This window comes from Helicoverpa armigera, chromosome 14 (genome assembly GCF_030705265.1).
Source record: "Helicoverpa armigera isolate CAAS_96S chromosome 14, ASM3070526v1, whole genome shotgun sequence".
In the NCBI taxonomy this organism is placed as follows: Eukaryota; Metazoa; Arthropoda; class Insecta; order Lepidoptera; family Noctuidae; genus Helicoverpa; species Helicoverpa armigera.
In genome coordinates this window covers 1428995-1450320 of record NC_087133.1, presented here as the reverse complement: position 1 = coordinate 1450320, position 21326 = coordinate 1428995, and the positions used below count along the sequence as shown (strand labels likewise).

General features: G+C 37.7%; 1 protein-coding gene across 4 annotated transcripts; it reads left to right on the top strand.

Annotated features, from left to right (window-relative positions):
• Positions 1–6954: 6954 nt before the first annotated feature.
• LOC110371579 (synaptic vesicle glycoprotein 2C) lies at positions 6955–19410 on the top strand. 4 transcript variants are annotated; one of them, XM_064037820.1, is made up of 11 exons: positions 6955–7124; positions 7499–7598; positions 12503–12664; positions 14729–14891; positions 15159–15280; positions 15613–15857; positions 16204–16367; positions 16664–16787; positions 17153–17433; positions 17877–18004; positions 18439–19410. In XM_064037820.1, the coding sequence occupies exons 1-11, from the start codon at positions 7077–7079 to the stop codon at positions 18537–18539; spliced, it is 1638 nt and encodes a 545-aa protein (XP_063893890.1). In that variant the 5' UTR covers positions 6955–7076; the 3' UTR covers positions 18540–19410. The 4 variants fall into 4 exon arrangements, with proteins under 4 accessions (XP_063893890.1, XP_063893888.1, XP_063893889.1 ...); XM_064037818.1 differs by lacking the exons at positions 6955–7124; positions 7499–7598; positions 12503–12664 and adding an exon at positions 14022–14160; XM_064037819.1 differs by lacking the exons at positions 6955–7124; positions 7499–7598; positions 12503–12664 and adding an exon at positions 14169–14296.
• Positions 19411–21326: the final 1916 nt, after the last annotated feature.

The following is a 21326-nucleotide window of genomic DNA, read 5'->3' as shown; positions in this document are numbered from 1 at the left end:
GAGAGTCCGACTCCCACTTGGCTTTCCAATTTCTCAATCTCCAACAGTACCTATCTAATGCAGTATTTGAGTTTTTATAAGATGCCATTTATGATTTAAATATTGTATTTATAGACATGTAGGATTTTAACTCAACCTTGTGCCAAAGACGTGATCAGTGCATGAGTGCATATCATCTAATCTAAGACATAATATTATGATAATTATTAATTATGAACGGAAAACTAACCTACCCCATCAAATGACGCACATTTGACCCACTGCGGTCTATAACCACAACAAAGGACTTGTTTACTGGTAAGCATTTTAATGGAACCAAAATAAACACGTTAGTAAGCAGAAATTAATTACGAAGGACAAAAATAAAACTTGATTGCCAGATATTTTTAAATCATCGCAAAAAAATCTAGCCGAAAAGGTTCTCAATTTATCACAATTTCTGATACTTAAAGATAAAAATAATGTTGCAACGCAAACGTAAGTGCATTTTGGGGATAATTATTTTGTATGTTCAAGTATTATTTATATAATAAAGATTTACTGTTACTGTTACAGCCTTTTTATCGTCCCACTGCTCGGCACAGGCCTCCTCTCACACGGAGAAGGATTTAATAACAGTTATTTTATAATCAGTCACAGGAGTACCACGTGCAGCAACCGGATAAATGTTGGCAGCAATAAATCATATAACTACTAAACAATATACAAAAAATACCTGCATTGTCAACACCTTGACAAATAATATAAAAATACATATATATGTACTTTATTCATTAGGTGTAAATATATCATGTAATACAAACAATAGGTAATAGAGAAGATAAAAAAGATGTCAATCACTTTGTAGAACAAAGCGTATGTCAATTACAAGGCTATGTCCTATCTCAGGTTCTAGACTTTGTATCTATGTATCAAATTTCTTACAAATCGGTTCAGTAGTTTTGGCATGGAAGCGCGACAGACGGATAGACAGTGTTACTTTATAGTATTATGGGTGGGTTGCACCATTTAGCTATAACGTTAACCAAACTATGACCAGACGTAAAACTGATGACCATTGGTCGAATTAGAGATTTGACATCTGAAATTGGATGTCGGTTATCGTTATAGTTAAATGGAGCAACTCACTGTAAATAGTAAGGATTTATGAAAGCCTTGAAATTATCATAAGAATTTCTTAGTACATGAGGGCGTAATGATATATTTAGAAAATAACAAAAAAATACAAAACAATTCTCTTAGATAGAATCCTTATCAGAACTAGGCATGCCATTCATTTATCCGAAAGAAAAGATTTATGTCTGTTTGACTTTCATTGTTTGAAATCTATCTAAGAGGCAGAGGATATTTTTAAAGTTATCATCATCTGCCTAACCTTTTCCCAACTAGGTATGTTGGGGTTGGCGTCCAGTCTAACCGAGTGCAGCTGAATACCAGTGTTTTACAAAGAACGGCTGGCTGTCTATCTCACCTCCTCAACAAAGTTACTGGGTGACCCAACAACACCCCTAGGTATGACTGGTTGTCAGACTTATGGCTTCTGACTACCCGTAACGACTGCCAGAGATGTTCAATTTTTAAAGCGTGCGTTTAAATTAAGGTCAAACCGCGGGAAACAACTAGTCTATGGTAATTTAAATGGCCATGTTTGTCATATGGTGGCATGTTTACCTAGCGCAAACAGTGACAAGAAGAACATAGAGTATTTTTATCTATCACAAATTAACTACGGGAAAACCAGCATAAAGAGATTAAAATATTATGAAAGAGCAACTGACAACACTGCGATTTAAAACCGGTAAGTCTAGTACAATTTTCTATGTAAGTATAATTTTGCACGGGTTCCTCAGATAAAGCAGATTGGAATTCCCACGAGAAGGGTTCAAATGGGAATTCTGACAAGCAAAGTCTTTACAGGAAATATGTATTCGATTTAACTCTAAAATTCTATGATCCAGCCTTTCTCCAAAATTATTTTGAGAGATTTTAAATTCTAATCGATAGCAGTTTTTTTTATGGAACGACTACTGAACTCATTTCTACTACCCAGTTAGCGGGTAACTATACACCTTGGTCAGAAAGATTTCGTGATCTGGCTTATAACTACCAAGTATCGACCTCTGAAGACCTACAAATTGAAACACCCTATGGGACTTAACTCTTAGCTTAATGTGCTTTAGTACACACTACAGACTGGTCAATTGTTCGACAAATTACTTATGTAGATTTTCGTAGTGGCCTAGTTTTTCAAGCATCTTTGGCAGTAGTTACGGGTAGTCAGAAGCCAGTGAGTCTGACATCCAGTCTTACGAAGGGGTATTGGGTTGCGCGAGTAATTGGGTTGAGGAGGTCGGATAGGCAGTCGCTCTTTGTAAAACTTGACAGGAAGCCGACCCCAACATAGCTGGGAAAAGGCTAGGCAGCTGATGAGCTTTTACCCTATACTGATCCCATTAAACGGCTTATGATTTGATTTGTTTTTTTTTTTTTATATGACAGTGATTTACATATGAACCTAATGATCTCATACCCCGCTTAGCTACAGAAACTTATATAATGAAACCCAGGCGATCAGTTAAGCCTGACCCGAGGTTCAAGTCGATAGATACAGCCCTCCCGCGGTCCGTTATCTGAAGTCGGATGTTCAGCCATTAAATATCGGCCGGACTTTCGAAATTAATCAGTTTCGCAAGATATTTGAGTGTGTCATGTCATGAGTGGGAAACGAGTGCTGTTTAATGTCAGTTCTTCGTTTTTAAAAGTGAGTTGGACCAGTAGATAATAATAACGAGACTAGGTAACTAAGTTAAAAGTTACACTGATATTTTTTATGCGAATTTTCCCAAAATTTTTCAGGCATTCACAATATAATTTTACTTTTATTAGAGAAGAGTTCCATGTGTGTTTATTCTCGCTTGGATCCGTAAAATAAATTGATAATAGGCTAAATAAAATTGAGATATAAAATCCTTCAAACAACACTATGGTCTGATGATGTAATAGAGATCGTCAACCTAAGTTTGATTAGCAATGATGCATAATTTTGAAACAAAATATTTTCTTATTTATTAAAAAAAAATCTATTAAAAAAAAGCTTTCGTGAATTCAAGTTCATGATTAAATTTATCTCCACGACATCGAAACGTCAAGGAATATTTATTTTTCATCTCCAAAAAAAATCCAAAAACATTCCGTCCACGATAACCCCGTACGTCCAAAGCGCCGAAAGTTCACGCGAAACGGTTCACAAACCCTTATCTTGGTGAAGTCAGCGATGTAGCGATACTTACCGAAATAAAACAGGCGCGGGACAGTCAAAAGCAATCAGTGTTATGTTCAGTGGCGTAGCATGCACCGCTCCGCGCGCGCTCCCAACTTATACTAGTCCTCAGTGAGTACTCGCACGTCATTCCTTTTTTTTTATAAATAATACTGGCTGGAATAAAAAAAATATGTAATAGGTACTGGCTGGAATAAAAAAAAAAATATTGGAAGTTAAAAAAAACAGTGTTTTGACATGAATTTGAAAATAGAATAGGGCCTACTATAAAGTGAAATAATTTTATTTTTTGGGTTCCTACTTTTTTATGTGCTGTGGTTTCAATGAAAAGTGCTCTAACTATTACTAAGCCGTAGAAAAAATAATCCAATAAGTTTTAAGTATTAATTATTATCATGGGTGAATCAATAAATAAGACGAATAATATGCAGATAGCTTGTACAACTAGGATATTAGGCCAACTGAGTCTAATAATCGAATGTATTGAATACATAATGTAGGTACCATACATATGGCACTAAGTAACCTTCCCGCAAAGTGTGATTCTGATGAAATCATCCAAGATTGTTTAATAAACAATAATGAGCTAATAATAATATAACACCAAGAAATAGATTGAAAAATAAAGATAACAACCGAACGCGTCACGTGTGATAGGACATGATGTACAAAAAATAAGGAAGTATATGAAAACGTGTCCGAACCAAATCTAGAAAATTCCCTTAAAGTACCTAGCTATTAATAAACTTCGCTTACATTAAGTTGTTATAGTGTAGGTCCTGTGCCTAATTTCGACACAGTGAAATAAAAACACAAAACTCATGTGCAATAAAGTTACGAATAGGTAACAATCTTCGATGTGTAAAATGTTACCAAATGAGTAAATGATAGCAGTCCGTAAAAAGAACTTAAAACAATTCAAAAAAGTTATATATCCTTCAATATGGAATGCAAATACTTAAATCTAAAACAAAATACAACGACAACCTCACACATTGTTTTAAAATGACTGTTGTTGAAAGACGGTAAAACCTTTTTGGTAATTTGAGTCGCAGATCATAAATTTTGAAAATTCTAAAAACAAACATCGCAAAGGGTTTTAATTAAAATAAGTGTAGCCATAAAAAAAAAACTTATTTGAATAAAAGTCCATGTTAAAAATAGAAATTGATAATAATAAAAAGTGCATTAGCCGTTTATTCGATAATTATAACCTTGCACGTTCTGAATATCAAGTTTACGATAATATTATGTTTACCTGCTCTACGGAGGGTCAAGAGTGATGCAATTTAAACACTGGTATCATAGACTTGAGGTTAAAGAGAGCAACCTCTTCTTGTGCAGCTTAGAAATCAATTAAAAGTCGATCAAAGACCCGCCCAACCAATTAAAGTAGAAAAAGTTAAAGACATTGCATGTTTTGGGTCGAGTAAGTAACTTCTCTAGACAAACTTTCAAAGTTGTGTAGTAGATATAGGTATTGAACATTGACGTGTTTTAAAAAACATAATGCAAACGAGATTGCATTTTTGTAACGTCATTAATACAACAGCTAATTGTTTTTACTCATTTCTGCATGTGAGATAGCACGAAAAAATTGAAAAATAATGTCATATATTATTTTTATCGTGCCAAACTTAACACTGAAATGAGCAATGAAGAAACATACATATGACTCGCATCTTGGACGACATAAAAGCAGACTTTAAAAGTGATCTCTTCCAGATAAGCCACTTCTTCATAATATTCTAGAGATTGGTATTTTTTGGGCCCAGAGAATATGACCCTTTCTAAGCTAGACAAATAAACCTAATATTATAAAGCTGAAGAGTTTGTTTGTTTGTTTGTTTGAACGCGCTAATCTCAGAAACCACTGGTCCGATTTAAAAATTTATTTCAGTGTTAGATAGCCCATTTATCGAGGAAGGCTATAGGCTACTTTTTATACCGGTACGGGAAGTAGTTCCCACGAAATGCGGGTGAAACCGCTGGCAGAAGCTAGTAGCTATATAAAAGAAGTTTATGAAGAGCACATATTACGTCCTAAAGCACTATGGTAATACGGAAGCTAACGTCATCAGCATGACGCCATGAATATACAAGAAGGCTGTAAAATTATGTAGTAGGCCAGCTCACCCATTTTTGGACATATTTGTTTTATGGGCCACGTAAAGTGTGCTATTAACATCGTTTTGGGGGATCATAAATAAATTAATTTTACCATTTTTATTTAGTGTAGGAAACTGCGTAATTCTGTTAGATCGATCTATCGGCATATTTTCTTCTTGACATCGTCAAATGTCCTATGCTTGGAAGAAAAAAGAAAAAGGCTTTCCTACACAACGTACACTATTAGAAAACCATTACATTCTAAAAATGTTTTAGTTATCGCGACTCTGGTACATAAAGGGCAGAAGGAACATGGCGGGTTTTAATCAGCAAGAGTCTGTCACTCCATCACTCTGCACCCCATTTAAAAATTCCCCACAAAAAAGGGTATTTACATTTTGCCTGGGAATATTTTGACTACCCAAATAGTATGCTTTCACTACACCCCAACCGTAAACATGACTATCATTATTAACTTTAAATTAATAAACAATTTCTTTCACCGATAACTCCAATTGTTGAATGACAATAAGTTCATTGACCTCTAAGCAAAAAAAACAATAATAATATGCAGTTCTGATAAATCAATTCGTTCCCCAGTAACTGTACCTCTTTACACTGTTTTTAAGCTTATTTAATCGTCATAATCCTTACTCTACCAGCTATAAATAATTCCAAGCCTACGATACGATATCGCGGACAAGGCATACTGATATTAATACCTCTGTTACTCATCTGATTTTTTATATTTATTTATAATCTTAAGGTAATTAATTCATTATTATTTGTAGGTGGTATTTGATATAATTTTGTTACTGAGCAAGTTTTCTTTTATTATTAAATTCAAACTCATTGAAATGTTTGCGTAGAGAATTTTCCTTAAACACGTGACAAACATCTGTTTATTTATTTTTTGTAAATACATACATAGTGCAGATTGCATTGTCAGACGTAGGTAATTCACATAATCTGGTTTCCTGCTTACCTGGCGGTCATTGACTTTTCCTTAATCATAAACTAAAGGAACTGGTATCACAAATTATTTAGAAATACTTTGACGATTCGCGTCATTGAAACAGTCTCTTCGTGGTTAATTTTGTGTCCTAATCCAACAATGTTTCTTAATTAACGCACAGACATAATAACAAACCCATTTCATATCTTCATAAATTAAAATGACTAACGTTTGCAGAATCAGATTGCCTTCAATGGTTTTAGCGGTAAATCCAATTGAAAGTTGTCTACTTTGAATAAAACCCTAGCTCAAATATCTATCTACTGTCTTGATTTGTATTTTCCTCGAATGACTAATAAAGTACAGGACAAATGCCAATCAATACAATCTACGATATTTTTAAATAATCACTAAGCAGTGTATCGTAAAACTTCAGAGAGATGGCAAACATAATGTAGGTACCAACGATCTGATAAGACTAATCACTCAAGGATTTTTGCAAATCAATTATTTATCAACAATAATTGGAACAAAACATGATAACAAGATACTTCAATTAAGCCACTATAAAAAGGACGAAATGCATCATTAATCCGCAGTCGTGATTGAGTGACAATAGCTATAAAATATTTGTAAAAAAATGCCATCGACTCAACTCTGGCTAGACATGTAGTACCGACACATTATCACGTTCAAATTTTTAGGTTTCGAGTAGACTGAAGACCGTTAACCATGGCGGCAGAAAAACCATATGACTATGATGTAGTCCCTGCCGTAGAGGTAACTTTGAAGACAGAAAAAGTCACAAAACAGCTTAAAATACACGAAACACGCTTTAAGCTATTATTTTCGTAAATCACAGCTTGGAGTTTGTGTCAAAAATCACTAAATGTTGTTGTGTTGTCCAGCTGTATTTTATGGGGTCGAAGGACCAAAAATGTTCGTCCTTAGCTTTAGAAGACGTCACAAGAATTGGGAAACGCTCGGCTCAGTACATTATATTTATCCGTCGGGGTTTTCGAAAATAAATGGTCGATCCATCAGTATTTGGGTTTCTACTCCATCAGTGTTTGGATATAATTCTCTGAGCCATATTTGTGGGTCCGGGTTCAAGTAATCCATAGATTACTAAAGTAATTAATCTCTTTTTCCAGGTTCTAGAAGCAGAGATGGCTATGAACGGCTCTATGGATAAAAGTGGCGGGAAAGGCGACAAGTCAGCTGCGACCCTAGATGACGCCATGTTGTTATCGGGTAAGTCACTTACCCTTTAATCAATTTATAATATTATTGTTTAGCAAACAGATTAACTGGATTGAGACGTTATAATTGAATAAACATAAATATGTATTAATTAATTAATTATCATGAGAATGCTATTAACAACTTCTCATTGAAATTAATCTGCCGACCGAATGGCAGAGAAAAACATCTCTCAGATAAATTAGAGTAACTTTCGGACTTTTGAACTATAAACTATTTTAGTTATTGTAACACAAATATCAATACAATAAGATAATAAACTCTAGTAACAGCTGTTTTGTTCCGATAACAAGAACTCTTACAAACACAAGTAAGCAATAACATAGAGGTCTGTATATACTCCTACAAAAACAACATGTTTTGCAGAATTAGATATAGTAAGTAAGTACCATCATAAAGACTTCAGTCATTTTACTTAAGACTTCATTCAGACCGTACAAAGTTCAGTTATTTAAAGATCATATTAATCTAAGTAAATTGAGACAAGTTCATATAAAATACGCGCCGACATAATTTAACCCATAAGTTTTATAAGCTCTTTAATTGATTGCAATTACGAACTTTATTATTTCGCATTGTTTTCAATTGGCTGTGAGAAACATTGGCTAGATCTATTTGGTGGATAGACTTCACTTTATTTATCCTCTTTTAGTCCACTTTTCATTTTTTGTTACTATTAAAAAGAATCCGATTAACATATGAACTTATTTATATTTATTTCTAAATGTCACTAAAAGCAAAAGACCTTACGAACTCTTAGCTACACTTAACAAAAGTTGCACCTAAATTATTAACGTTTTCTACTAAGTCAGATCAACAAAGCATCCTGAATTAATAACTTAAACATAACAAAGACAACTTGAGGAAAGAAACAGTAGTTTCAAGCAAACCCGTTTTGGTCAGGTCATACACCTATGTCACCCATATTGCTTCTGCCCCATAATGTATGCGTAAACGTGACGGCCCAAGTCACGTTTGTTCGTAATATTATTCTAGTTTTCAGTGTCTGTTGTTAGACGGATCGTGAAGTCTTACTACTTAATAGAATCACGTTTCTCGTTTTGACTACGGAATCCTAAAAACTTCAAATGCAGTCTAGATATCAATTCTGACCATCTGACCCATCTAACTTTAGATAGTGTGTCATACAAAGTAAAGTATGACGAAACGCCCAGCTGCACTAGAATCGTAAATAAATAGTAACTTTAAGTACTTGTATGAAGTTAAACGCAGTAAACAGTGTCAACAAAAACAAATTGGCACGTGTTCTCTTTTGTTTACAAGTTCGTCTTTTGTTCATCCGTCTAGCCTTTTTCCAACTAAGTATGTTGGGATGGTCTTTCAGTTTCACTGGTTGCAGCTTTACATAGAGCGCCTGCCTATCTCACCACCTCAAACCAGTTACCTGGGCTACCTAATACCCCTTGCTAAGACTGTTAGACTTTCTGGTTTCTGACTGCTAAACAATGTTCAAATGACGGCTTGGGCTCACTAATTTAAAATGCTTTCCGAAACCCGGAGGAACTCTTCCACGAACCGACTTCACCAGCGTTGACCTTAACCTTAAAATCGATCAATCCATGTGGATGTACTTTTGTTAATCAATTATCAAAAATCTAATTGTTATCTAATTCTTGATTTATTTCAAATTCAAAGGAAGCGAATACTATACAGAAGCATATTAGTTAAAATCACAACATATTAATTTAAATGCCAATAGATAAGTCTGCATTCGCGACCCACTAACACAAAGACAAATCAATGATTAATATTAATTACCTATTTACTCTATTATTATCGAGGACAATAACTGATAACACGAATATGCATATGTAATGCACTTAAAGTGTCATTCACAAACGTCAGAATTTGATACCGTTTAACTCAAACGACCATTTTTAAGTGAAACTTGTCTTCTACTTACGAAAAAGTTCACATTTTGCCAGTTCCCTTAAAAATCAAAACACATTTAACAAGACTTTAGGGTCCAGTCTGAGTCGTGTAAAAAGTATGTTACTCAATGTCGAATAAAAGTTACTTATCTATACATGGGCGTAGCCACACTGGGGCAAGCTGGGGCACTTGCCCCACCCTGGGCCCTGGCTCTGACCTATAAGGTGTCTGATTAAACAATTTTTTTTTTTACTAACTCTTACTAGGTAACAACATCAACAACAATGTACTATCCGTAAGTTATTGCACAAAAAAATTGTCGACTTTGAAAAGAGAGCGATCAAAACAAAATACACGCTCGAGTTCCCGAACGTGAAAACGAGCCGTATTCCGTAAAAGAATAGTTGCTATGTGGCTTAGCGAGCCGAGCCGTAAATCTAATCCAAAAATTAAGCATTAAGAGAGATGGAACTGGTAGATGTGATCAAAATTTCGGAAATGCTATTTTATCCTAGTGTAAAAACCGCGCTCGCTATTTTGCTTGCCCAGCCATGTACGGCCTGTACAATAGAACGATCGTTTAGCACAGTGGTTCTTAACCGGTGGTCCGCGGACCACTGGTGGTCCCTGGAGGCATTCCGAGTGGTCCACGAAAATTAGCTGCGCGACGTTGCTATACGTTATCTAACTTTTTTTTTATCGACTTATCTATTCGAACGAGGGGGTTTTCGTATGGACGTAAGTCGGGTGTGTCGTACCTAGTCCCCCCATTCATGAAAATGTATATTTGAGCGACATTTAACGTAGTATTTTGGTTTTGAGTCCTTAAAAATAATTAAAATTTCGCGCTCGCTTCGCTCGCATATTCAGAAACTATGTTATGTTTGTATTTGTCAAGAAACAAAAAGTTAAGTACGTTTGGGCTGAATTTTACGTAATATTTGGTTTAAGTCCGATAAAAATTTCGCGCTCGCTTCGCTCGCGTATTCAGTTCAGAAACTATTTGCCCTTATTTTTACATTCGTCAACAAACAAAAAGTTAAGTACGTTTGGGCTAAATTTTACGTAATAGGTATTTGTTTTAAGTCCGATAAAAATTTCGCGCTCGCTTCGCTCGCGTATTCAGAAACTATGTACCCTTACTTTTGACTTTTGTCCTGTGTGTGATTGTTTATTTTCTGTACCTGAAAATAAACAATAAACCTCTCAATTTAAGAGACTAACAAGTTTGAGATTAACGGCTCCCGGGGGATAAGTTGACTGCTGCCCCACCCTAAGCCCAAAGCTGGCTACGCCCATGTATCTATATTGTTTAACTTTCGCTTGGTCCAATTGAAATACCTTGAATGCTTTTAAAATATATTAAATATTAAAAAAAAAAAATGTTGAATAAATTTCAAGAATATTATAGTCGGAAGATTGGTAAATGACATGTTAATTTGTAGACAAGCAATTAAATTTGCAATAACTGTCAATAAATGTAATATATCGTCTCATTACAAAAGTTCATTAAAGACGAAATATACCTACCAATTATTTATCGCAGCACTACTTTGACACATACATAAGTAATTTCTACTTTTACTATTCATATATTTCTTTTCTTTTTAACACTGATACTCAGCTGCATCTGGTTAGACTGGAAGCCGACCCCAACATAAGTAGAAAAAGGTTAGCAGATGACGATGATACTTCTCTTCTTTTTATTTTAGCTGGTTTTGACGTCAAAAATCACGTTAACAAGACCACCTAAAGATATTTAGTTGTGCAAATATTTGTGAGAAGTAATACGCGTAATAAAATACTGTAATATTGTCTTGTTACTTACTGTTAAGTCAAACATCGTAATTAGGGAAACCCCACCGTTGATGAGATGACAAGATAAGTCATTGTCAATTGTTTGTAACTTTAATTAGATAAGGATGCTGTAGTTTTTTATTGAATTAAATAAATAATTTAATCGGCAAAGTTATATATATAATGTGGAATACTTTTGTATGATTTATCCCCAGATATCCCTAGATTTTCAAAACCGTTTCATAGCGAGGTCCTTTGTTACGCATTTTCGCGTCAGTCGTAGCATATCGTCGCGTCACGTTGTTTTGCTCAAGATAAACTTGTTAGAGGGATTTAGTTGTATAGATATTTTTGAAATTAACTGCATTGCACGTCATAGGTCTAGCAAATTACTCATACTGTAAGAAAACATGTGTAGTTACCTAAATATGTACTTTTTTTAGAGAATTTGCTTTCTTGCCGGCTCTTCTCCGTAAGACCCACTCCTTGGAACCGTTTTTTTAACTAGTTTGACGTTAAAAAAAAACTTTTTATATTGGATAATTCAATATCTAAAATATCTTTAGTTTGATAGCTATTACATTCGGCATAATTTACATAAAATAAATTCATAGGTTTATTTGTTTTAAACAAACAATAATCACCTCTTTAAAGTACTCGTAGCTAGCCCATTTACCCTTATCATTGTTTAAACTTTTAAGGAGACCAAGAACATTGAGTTGTGTCGAAATATCTTCTCAGATACGAGATGTTGAGAATAATGTATATAAAACTGTTGTTTAAAAAACGTTTATTTAATAAACATGCTAGCTAAAGTACAAATAAGTAATTAATTTAATTGTTAAATTTTATCATTGAACAATGTCTCACACACACTATCTATGTAAATATAACGCACATCCTGTGCGTGCATACGCAGACAGATTGTCCTGAATCAATTCTGACTCCTGTCTAGATTTTGACAACGCTTTCTTTCTATTTCATTCTGCATAAATATCTCATCTCTCTCTATCATTAAGATTTCAGCGGTTTCACCCGCGTCCTGAAGTGATCTACTTCGCATACCCGAATAAAAGTCTGTATATAAAGGCTAGTCAGGTTACCACCTGCCTTCTTGCCAAACAATTAATTTGCTCTAACCTTTTGGACAACCGTGTGTATACCGTAGACTTTCACCTGTTATAATATGAACGTGGTTGTTCCAGGTTTCGGCATGTACAACATCTTGCACATGCTGATGTCAGGCGTCATCCTGCTGGGCATGATCATGCAGAGCCTTGCGTTAGGCTACATACTGCCGGCGGCGCAGTGTGACCTGGAGCTCACGCTGCAGCAGAGGGGCTGGCTGTCTGCTATACCGTTCTTAGGTGAGTACTATAGTTATCATCCTGCTGGGCATGATCATGCAGAGCCTTGCGTTAGGCTACATACTGCCGGCGGCGCAGTGTGACCTGGAGCTCACGCTGCAGCAGAGGGGCTGGCTGTCTGCTATACCGTTCTTAGGTGAGTACTATAGTTATCATCCTGCTGGGCATGATCATGCAGAGCCTTGCGTTAGGCTACATACTGCCGGCGGCGCAGTGTGACCTGGAGCTCACGCTGCAGCAGAGGGGCTGGCTGTCTGCTATACCGTTCTTAGGTGAGTACTATAGTTATCATCCTGCTGGGCATGATCATGCAGAGCCTTGCGTTAGGCTACATACTGCCGGCGGCGCAGTGTGACCTGGAGCTCACGCTGCAGCAGAGGGGCTGGCTGTCTGCTATACCGTTCTTAGGTGAGTACTATAGTTATCATCCTGCTGGGCATGATCATGCAGAGCCTTGCGTTAGGCTACATACTGCCGGCGGCGCAGTGTGACCTGGAGCTCACGCTGCAGCAGAGGGGCTGGCTGTCTGCTATACCGTTCTTAGGTGAGTACTATAGTTATCATCCTGCTGGGCATGATCATGCAGAGCCTTGCGTTAGGCTACATACTGCCGGCGGCGCAGTGTGACCTGGAGCTCACGCTGCAGCAGAGGGGCTGGCTGTCTGCTATACCGTTCTTAGGTGAGTACTATAGTTATCATCCTGCTGGGCATGATCATGCAGAGCCTTGCGTTAGGCTACATACTGCCGGCGGCGCAGTGTGACCTGGAGCTCACGCTGCAGCAGAGGGGCTGGCTGTCTGCTATACCGTTCTTAGGTGAGTACTATAGTTATCATCCTGCTGGGCATGATCATGCAGAGCCTTGCGTTAGGCTACATACTGCCGGCGGCGCAGTGTGACCTGGAGCTCACGCTGCAGCAGAGGGGCTGGCTGTCTGCTATACCGTTCTTAGGTGAGTACTATAGTTATCATCCTGCTGGGCATGATCATGCAGAGCCTTGCGTTAGGCTACATACTGCCGGCGGCGCAGTGTGACCTGGAGCTCACGCTGCAGCAGAGGGGCTGGCTGTCTGCTATACCGTTCTTAGGTGAGTACTATAGTTATCATCCTGCTGGGCATGATCATGCAGAGCCTTGCGTTAGGCTACATACTGCCGGCGGCGCAGTGTGACCTGGAGCTCACGCTGCAGCAGAGGGGCTGGCTGTCTGCTATACCGTTCTTAGGTGAGTACTATAGTTATCATCCTGCTGGGCATGATCATGCAGAGCCTTGCGTTAGGCTACATACTGCCGGCGGCGCAGTGTGACCTGGAGCTCACGCTGCAGCAGAGGGGCTGGCTGTCTGCTATACCGTTCTTAGGTGAGTACTATAGTTATCATCCTGCTGGGCATGATCATGCAGAGCCTTGCGTTAGGCTACATACTGCCGGCGGCGCAGTGTGACCTGGAGCTCACGCTGCAGCAGAGGGGCTGGCTGTCTGCTATACCGTTCTTAGGTGAGTACTATAGTTGTCATCCTGCTGGGCATGATCATGCAGAGCCTTGCGTTAGGCTACATACTGCCGGCGGCGCAGTGTGACCTGGAGCTCACGCTGCAGCAGAGAGGCTGGCTGTCTGCTATACCGTTCTTAGGTGAGTACTATAGCTGTCATCCTGCTGGGCATGATCATGCAGAGCCTTGCGTTAGGCTACATACTGCCGGCGGCGCAGTGTGACCTGGAGCTCACGCTGCAGCAGAGGGGCTGGCTGTCTGCTATACCGTTCTTAGATGAGTACTGATATAAGAGCCAGGTACCGTTGAAGGGTTAAGATATCAGTGGCTGATAGAAAAAGAGTAGAAATAATAACATCATCGCATAAATTTGTAGATCCCTATTAAGTTATCGCTCTTTTACAAGACTAATCAATAAGTTTATTTCCCTTGAATCAAATGTTACCGTGCAACATCTTCTGCTTACTCACTATCTTTTCAGTTTATCTTAATCTGTGCTATTAAAAAAAACATTCACACAATATATGTATAAACACGTTCAGATCATTATACGATTTTCTGTATCTTTCTAGCTATAATCCTGACATCATACTTCTGGGGCTGGCTGGCAGACACGCAGGGCAGGAGACCAGTCATGCTGTTCTCCATGATCATATCTGCCGTCTTCTCAGCCTTCGCCAGCTTCGCGCCTGAGGTCATCTCGTTTGGTGTACTGGTCTTTTTGTCTGCTATATTGTAAGTTAATTACTTAAGTTGTTACCTCGTTTACGAGCCAATAGCCTTAGCCGTCCACTGCTGAACGTAGGATCCTAATGACCGCCAACTATCCCGGTCTTTTGCAGCCCGCATCCATCTTCTGCCTATCCCATTGGAATTATCTATATGCCTTAAACTACGTATTTAAATCAAACTAATTAAATCAGATATTGTCGTTAATTATTTTGAATGCTAAGGAAGTATTGCAGGTATTTCAAATACTAATTTTTCTACTCGAATTTCCAGCATGTCGGGCTCATCAGCTGTCGTATACACATACCTGGGCGAGTTCAACAACCTGCGCCACAGAGACAAGATGGTGGCATTCGGATCATCCTTCGTCGGCATCGGCACCGTCATTCTGCCATGTAAGTTGTTTCAATATTACTTGTCAGCTTTGCCAAGGTAGCATAGACTGAATTTTTAGGGACTTCCCTAAAAGAACTAGGAACTATACCTAAACTCTACTTAAACCTAAACTAAAATTCCCTATCTACTTATGTACAAGTTCCTGGAAATGTACAAGTTCAATGTTAGAATGCTAAATGCTGCCGAGGCTGCCAGATGACTCGAAAGAGTAACCAGTAAAGAGTAACTCTAGTAACTTAGAGTAAAGAGTAACTCTTTCGAGTTACAGGGCTGTTACACAAAGATCTACAGACACATTCGTTGTAGCTTATAATCTTCTTAAACCTTTCAGGTGTATCCTGGCTAATCTTGCCCCTAGAATTCGCCTACCCCATCCCATTCCTGGGCATCGAATACCGTCCATGGCGGCTTCTAGTAGTAGCCTGTGCCATCCCCTTCGCGTTGGGCTCCGTGCTGCTCCTGTTCGCGCCCGAGAGCCCCAAGTTCCTGTTCGCGACCGGAGACTATGATGGTGCTTTAGAAGTTGTCAAGAGGATCTATTATAGGAATACGAAGATGGAGGTTGACAGTTTTCCTGTAAGTACCAATTATTATGTCGAATATAATAATAATAATAAAAAACATCGATTTCGCGGATAAACAGATATTAAAAAATTGATTATTAGCGCCTTGCGAAAATAAATTTGCAAGTTGGCATACTATTACAGATAGACTTTAGCGCCTACGTCAAAAGTACTGTTTTGTATTGAACGGACAAAACCCTGATGAAACCTGGATGGATTAGAATCAATCAGGGATGATCAGCCCCCTCCAAATTATTCTAAATGTTATATCCTATGTCAAGGACTTTTGATCTATATACATTAGACGCTCTTTATTTCCTCAAAATACTTTATATTCAAATGTAATCTCCCTGTTCCAGGTTACCTCCCTAATCATAGAGAACCAGATGACGAAGACATCTAACGTGAAGGGCGCTGCGGCTATCTGGGCGTCCATGAAGGAGCAGACGGTGCCGCTGTTCCAGAGGCCGCTGCTGCCCTGGACTGCTCTCACCTGCTTCGTGCAGTTCGGGATATTTGCCACGTAAGAACAATTCATGATTACAATAATATTATAAGACAAGTAAAGAGAACAATACATAGGTAGAATATTGGGAACGATAAAGGATACAATGGGTGTTCGTAGCAACAAAATATCAACTGTTGAATTTGTAAAAGCAATAATATAATTTGATAGAAAACATTTTCTTACGTTTTCAACTTTGTCATTTACCAACAAACATTTATGTTGTGGTGACTCCGATGTACCTCCTACTTATTTATTAACATCACTATCAACTGAACTGAATCTTGCTTATAGACATATGTTTCTATTATCAGAACTAACGGATTCTACGTGTGGTTCCCGTCCATCCTCAATTCTCTGGCAAACCACGAGGGCGGAGAGACCAAGATCTGTGATGTTCTCGACGCTGGCAGAGATGCTGTATCTAATGGCACTATAGTAAGTACAATATAAACAAAGAAGTGTTTTTTAAATGACAGTTACTTTACTTTTTGCCATCTCCGTTTGGCCTTTTCTACTGAACGTTTTGCAATACGGTCTAGTCTTCAAATAAGGATATAAGTAGAGATAATAAGGATTAAAGATATAAGTAAATAAATAGGATATGAATAGGTAATTCTTACGTATCTATAAGATTTGTCATTTTAGTGCCACAGATGTCAGCTTGCTCAGAAAAATAATTAAGGTGCAAATGATAAAACAAGCTCTAACAAATTCACACTCTCATTTTGTAAATCATAGATACTTTTAATCATCCATAAGTATTTTTGCTCACAATACTTAACACGCCTCTCTCCCCACAGATCTGCGACGACACAATCCACACCTCAACCTTCGAGCGTTCCATCTACATTGGCCTGGTCTTCTCCTCCATGTACATCATCGTGGGCTTCCTAGTAGACTATGTGGGCAAGAAGCCGATCCTCGTGGTGATCCTGGGCTTCACCGGCATCAGCGGCATCTGTGCTCACTTGGCCTATAACCAGCAGTTGGCCGTGGTGCTGTTCGCTATCTTCCAGATGTCTGGAGCGTGTATTGGGTTGATGAATGCTGTGGCTGTTGAGTTGTTCCCTACTAAGTTTAGGTGAGTTGTGATCATTTGGAACCCCTATTTTTGTTTTGTAAAAAATACTTTTTCAAAATATTGTGGATATGTAACTGTACATAGTGTAAAGTACATAGTCTGCATCGTTAAAGCTTATGTATGATATTGAAATTATTTAAAAAAGTAAATAATAATCCCTTGACTATAATATCAGAAAGTCCTAAGTTCTGCAAGGTCATCAAAGTTTGACCTTGCTATAAAAACATATGAATAACTTTACTACCTTTAAAAACAGAGCTTTGGTCCTTGGGTACAAAATCTCCAATGTAGAGATTTAAAATTGCCATTTAATACATCATCATCCTTTTCATTGTCCCACTGCAGGCCACGAGTCTCTCGTACTTATCAGGCTGATGCTTTACCACTAAACCACGACTTTTAATACTATATACCTTTACTTAAAATATAACTATATCTTCCAGAGCGATGGCGATCTGCTTATCCATGATGATGGGTCGCGTGGGCTCCATGGTGGGCTCCAACCTCATCGGACTGTTCCTCGAAGTCAACTGTGGTGCTGGCTTCTATCTGTTCGGATCTATTATTATTGGTAAGTATTCACATCTCTTCTATAGCTATGATGCCTTGTTCTTGTGCTTTGTGTCTCTCTTTTATTGGTAAATACAGTGAACACGAACGTTACCTTCACTTGGCATTCACTCGCATACTCTACAGAGAGAGAGAGGGGTCACATGAATGAGTATCTTCCTGACATGGCTGCAAGATATTTAGACATATAGCAAACCATGTATTAAAACACTAGATAATTTATTAGAGGTGTATCATAAGGAAAAACCTATTTATCTCTCTCTATCTCTTCTCTAGTCCATCTCTGTGTCTGTTCAGTATGAGGGTTGCAAATGGAACATATAAGTTACACTCTACCTACATCGGTTTCTCTCCATCGCGTTTCTTACGACAGTTTAAAATACGAAGCAAAGCTAACTCAAAACTGTATGACTAATAAATTGTTATTATTTTCAGTAAATTCGCTGTTCTGCCTAACATTACCGAACAAGAAAAGGATCCCACACAAGAAAATCGTAGTGGAATCAACCCAAAACGAGACCCACGAACCCGTATGAACCGGTTCAAACCAGAAACATGGAACTGGACAGAACTAGTTAATTCTGTTGCGAAGAAAACGATAATTGATGATTAAATACTCCGAAATAAGTCTTAGGACTTGTTTATTGGCAATGGGACCGAGTTCCTTACTGAAATTAGTTAAGGAAATCAGGTTTAATTCATCGCCAATAGATAGGCCTAAGAACCTATAGTTAATTGAAGGCTATTATTCAGATGATGATGATGATGAGGCTACCGCGCTTGATTTTACTACTTATTAAAATAAATATGTCTTTAAATAAAATAAAAAAAAAACAGTTGCGATTAATTATTTAGTGCAAAGATAATGTCGTTCTTGGTAAGAATACCTTATTTATACACACAAACCACATTCTGTGTTACTATTGTGCAAATGACCGGACTTTATGCGACAGTGGCGCCAACTGGTGACCAATTACGGTAGCCCCTGTCAGATGTGATGAATGAAGTGATCAGATGTATTAGTTTAATTTATTTTTATAAGAAGATAATTTTATATGAAGAAATGTAATTATTTAACAACCAAAGATTGTTGAGTAGTTATAAGATATAACTTTAGCATTTAAAGAGATTGTATACGATATTAGGTTAGGAGTAACGATAAACTAAGTGAGAATGTTCTAATGCTCACAAGAGTTAAAAAGTTAACACTAAACTTAATCTTTAAAACACGTTTAATTATTACGATTGTAACTAGCATATTTTTTAATGTTACGTCGTAACTAATTGTAACTGATAAAACTATGACGAAATACAAACAGCAAGCTTGTTTTACAGACATGAGATGAAGTCATACTGCCATAATAAATATCTTCTGTTAATTATTTGTAAGATTAAAAGCATTTAAAATGTTAATAAAATATTTGTTTTACTGTATCCCTAGTACCAAACCTTTTCTTATGTGTCATTTGCAGGAGTGAAAAGTTGCATCATAATTAATTACGTTAGGAATTTTATCAGTCTACTAGTCTACTTTTCCCAAAAATAACTTACCAGTTTTACTAAATCAACATTTAAGAACTTTGTTCCACAAAAAAGATTCAAGTAACTTAAATGAATGAACCATTCATTCCCGTAACTTTCACTCATTCATAAGAAAACTAGACCTGTTGATCTGCGCAAACCAGATGCGCAGTAACCTAACCTCAAAACCCGCCCAATGAAAATATTTCAGGAAAACAGCCGAGGAAGCTTTCAGAGAGCCTTCAGTCGTGAAAATGTTGTACCGCCCTACACTGCGGAAACTGAAGGTTTTCACTTCCGGGAAACCTGGCGACGAGGGCAGGAAAATTTCAGAATTGTGGGCGGCGGTACCAGGCGAGCAGAACTGCTAGGAGATAGGGTTGCGACGGGATAGCGCGCGGACAACACGGGGAGAGTACGCATGCGCGGAATTCGTCTAGCATCGATTTTCTCACACCCCTTACTCACGACCCCTTCGCTGTACATTGATGTAGGAAGTAAAAGACAGTTACGACATAAAAGTAATCATAACATCATGTTTAAAATTAGAAGAGCTGGTAAAAATGTTTTGAGTATTTAAGTATTTTACACACAAACATTTGCATCCCGGTAGATAACGTTGTATAACCACGTAATATAAAAGTAAATAGTACGTGTGACTTCTTTATCGAGTTATTTAAAAAGCTAACGACATTTACTGAGAATGAACGAAATTTGCAAAGGTGGTCACTGCAAATTCAAGTATAGACAATCTTCACTCCATTCTATATATTTTATTCGTAGCTCCTGATTCGCTAAGCCCGGCTGAAGAAAGGAATTTTTCCAATTCCTCGCACCTCTGTGCGCCTAGTAAACCAGATGTCGTGGAAACTTCGGTGAAAAGATATCAAGCAATTTTCCAAGCAAAATGGTTTTCCACTTGCAATCCATTTTCGAGTATGAGAAAAGTCATATTACTCAATAGCAATTAAATCAACTCTTTTTCAATCAATGATGTTTTTAGGGAAATTTCAAAAGGGCTACCACAAAGTGTACTCAAAGTACGTACTCTAGTTACCCCTTAAGAAAATGCTCATTCCATTATGAAGAAAATTTTTATTCAAAAGGCCTTGCTAGAACAGAAAGCCTTGGTCCTCGGAGCGACAGCTAAGGCCCTCTATGAGTCCAAATCGTTGACGGATCCGCCATTTTAGTCATATTTACCAGGAGAGCAGATTCTACGAAGAGGTTATTGATTTTCCACGACGCGAGGGAAAGGGACCGCCAGTGGTCCCACTTTCCTTAAGGTAAGAACGGGACAGAGCGATACGCCCCCAAGCCACTCCAATGGCTTAGAGATAGTCAGCTGTTTCCATTCAAGATTTCGCTTATTGTTTTGTTTACAAATAAGATAATCCATTGCAATTGACAGCTGATCTTCATCTCTAGTAAAAATGCCTACTTTATTTAAGTACATAGGTACTTAGCAGACGTAGGTAACCATTTTCCTTGTAACACGAAACCTCAATACTCTTAAAGCTTCACAGTCTGTTGGTTTGAAGACGCCACGGCGTTTCATATCATGCTTTTCCCATGCCCGTTTCTATCTCTAGTAAGCAAAACAGATAGAGTATTGGAAAAGGCCGTTAGCCGTTTCAGCATCAAACAACGCGCTGAGTAAAGACGTAAGTTTCACGTGCTCGTAAAATCTCGAGACACAGTTAGTTTTCTAAATGTTTGGTTAATTTCACCGAAATCTTTGTGTAATATTTGTTTTGATATTTATATAAGTATGTGTTGCGTGTCAATTTATTCTTTGAGTT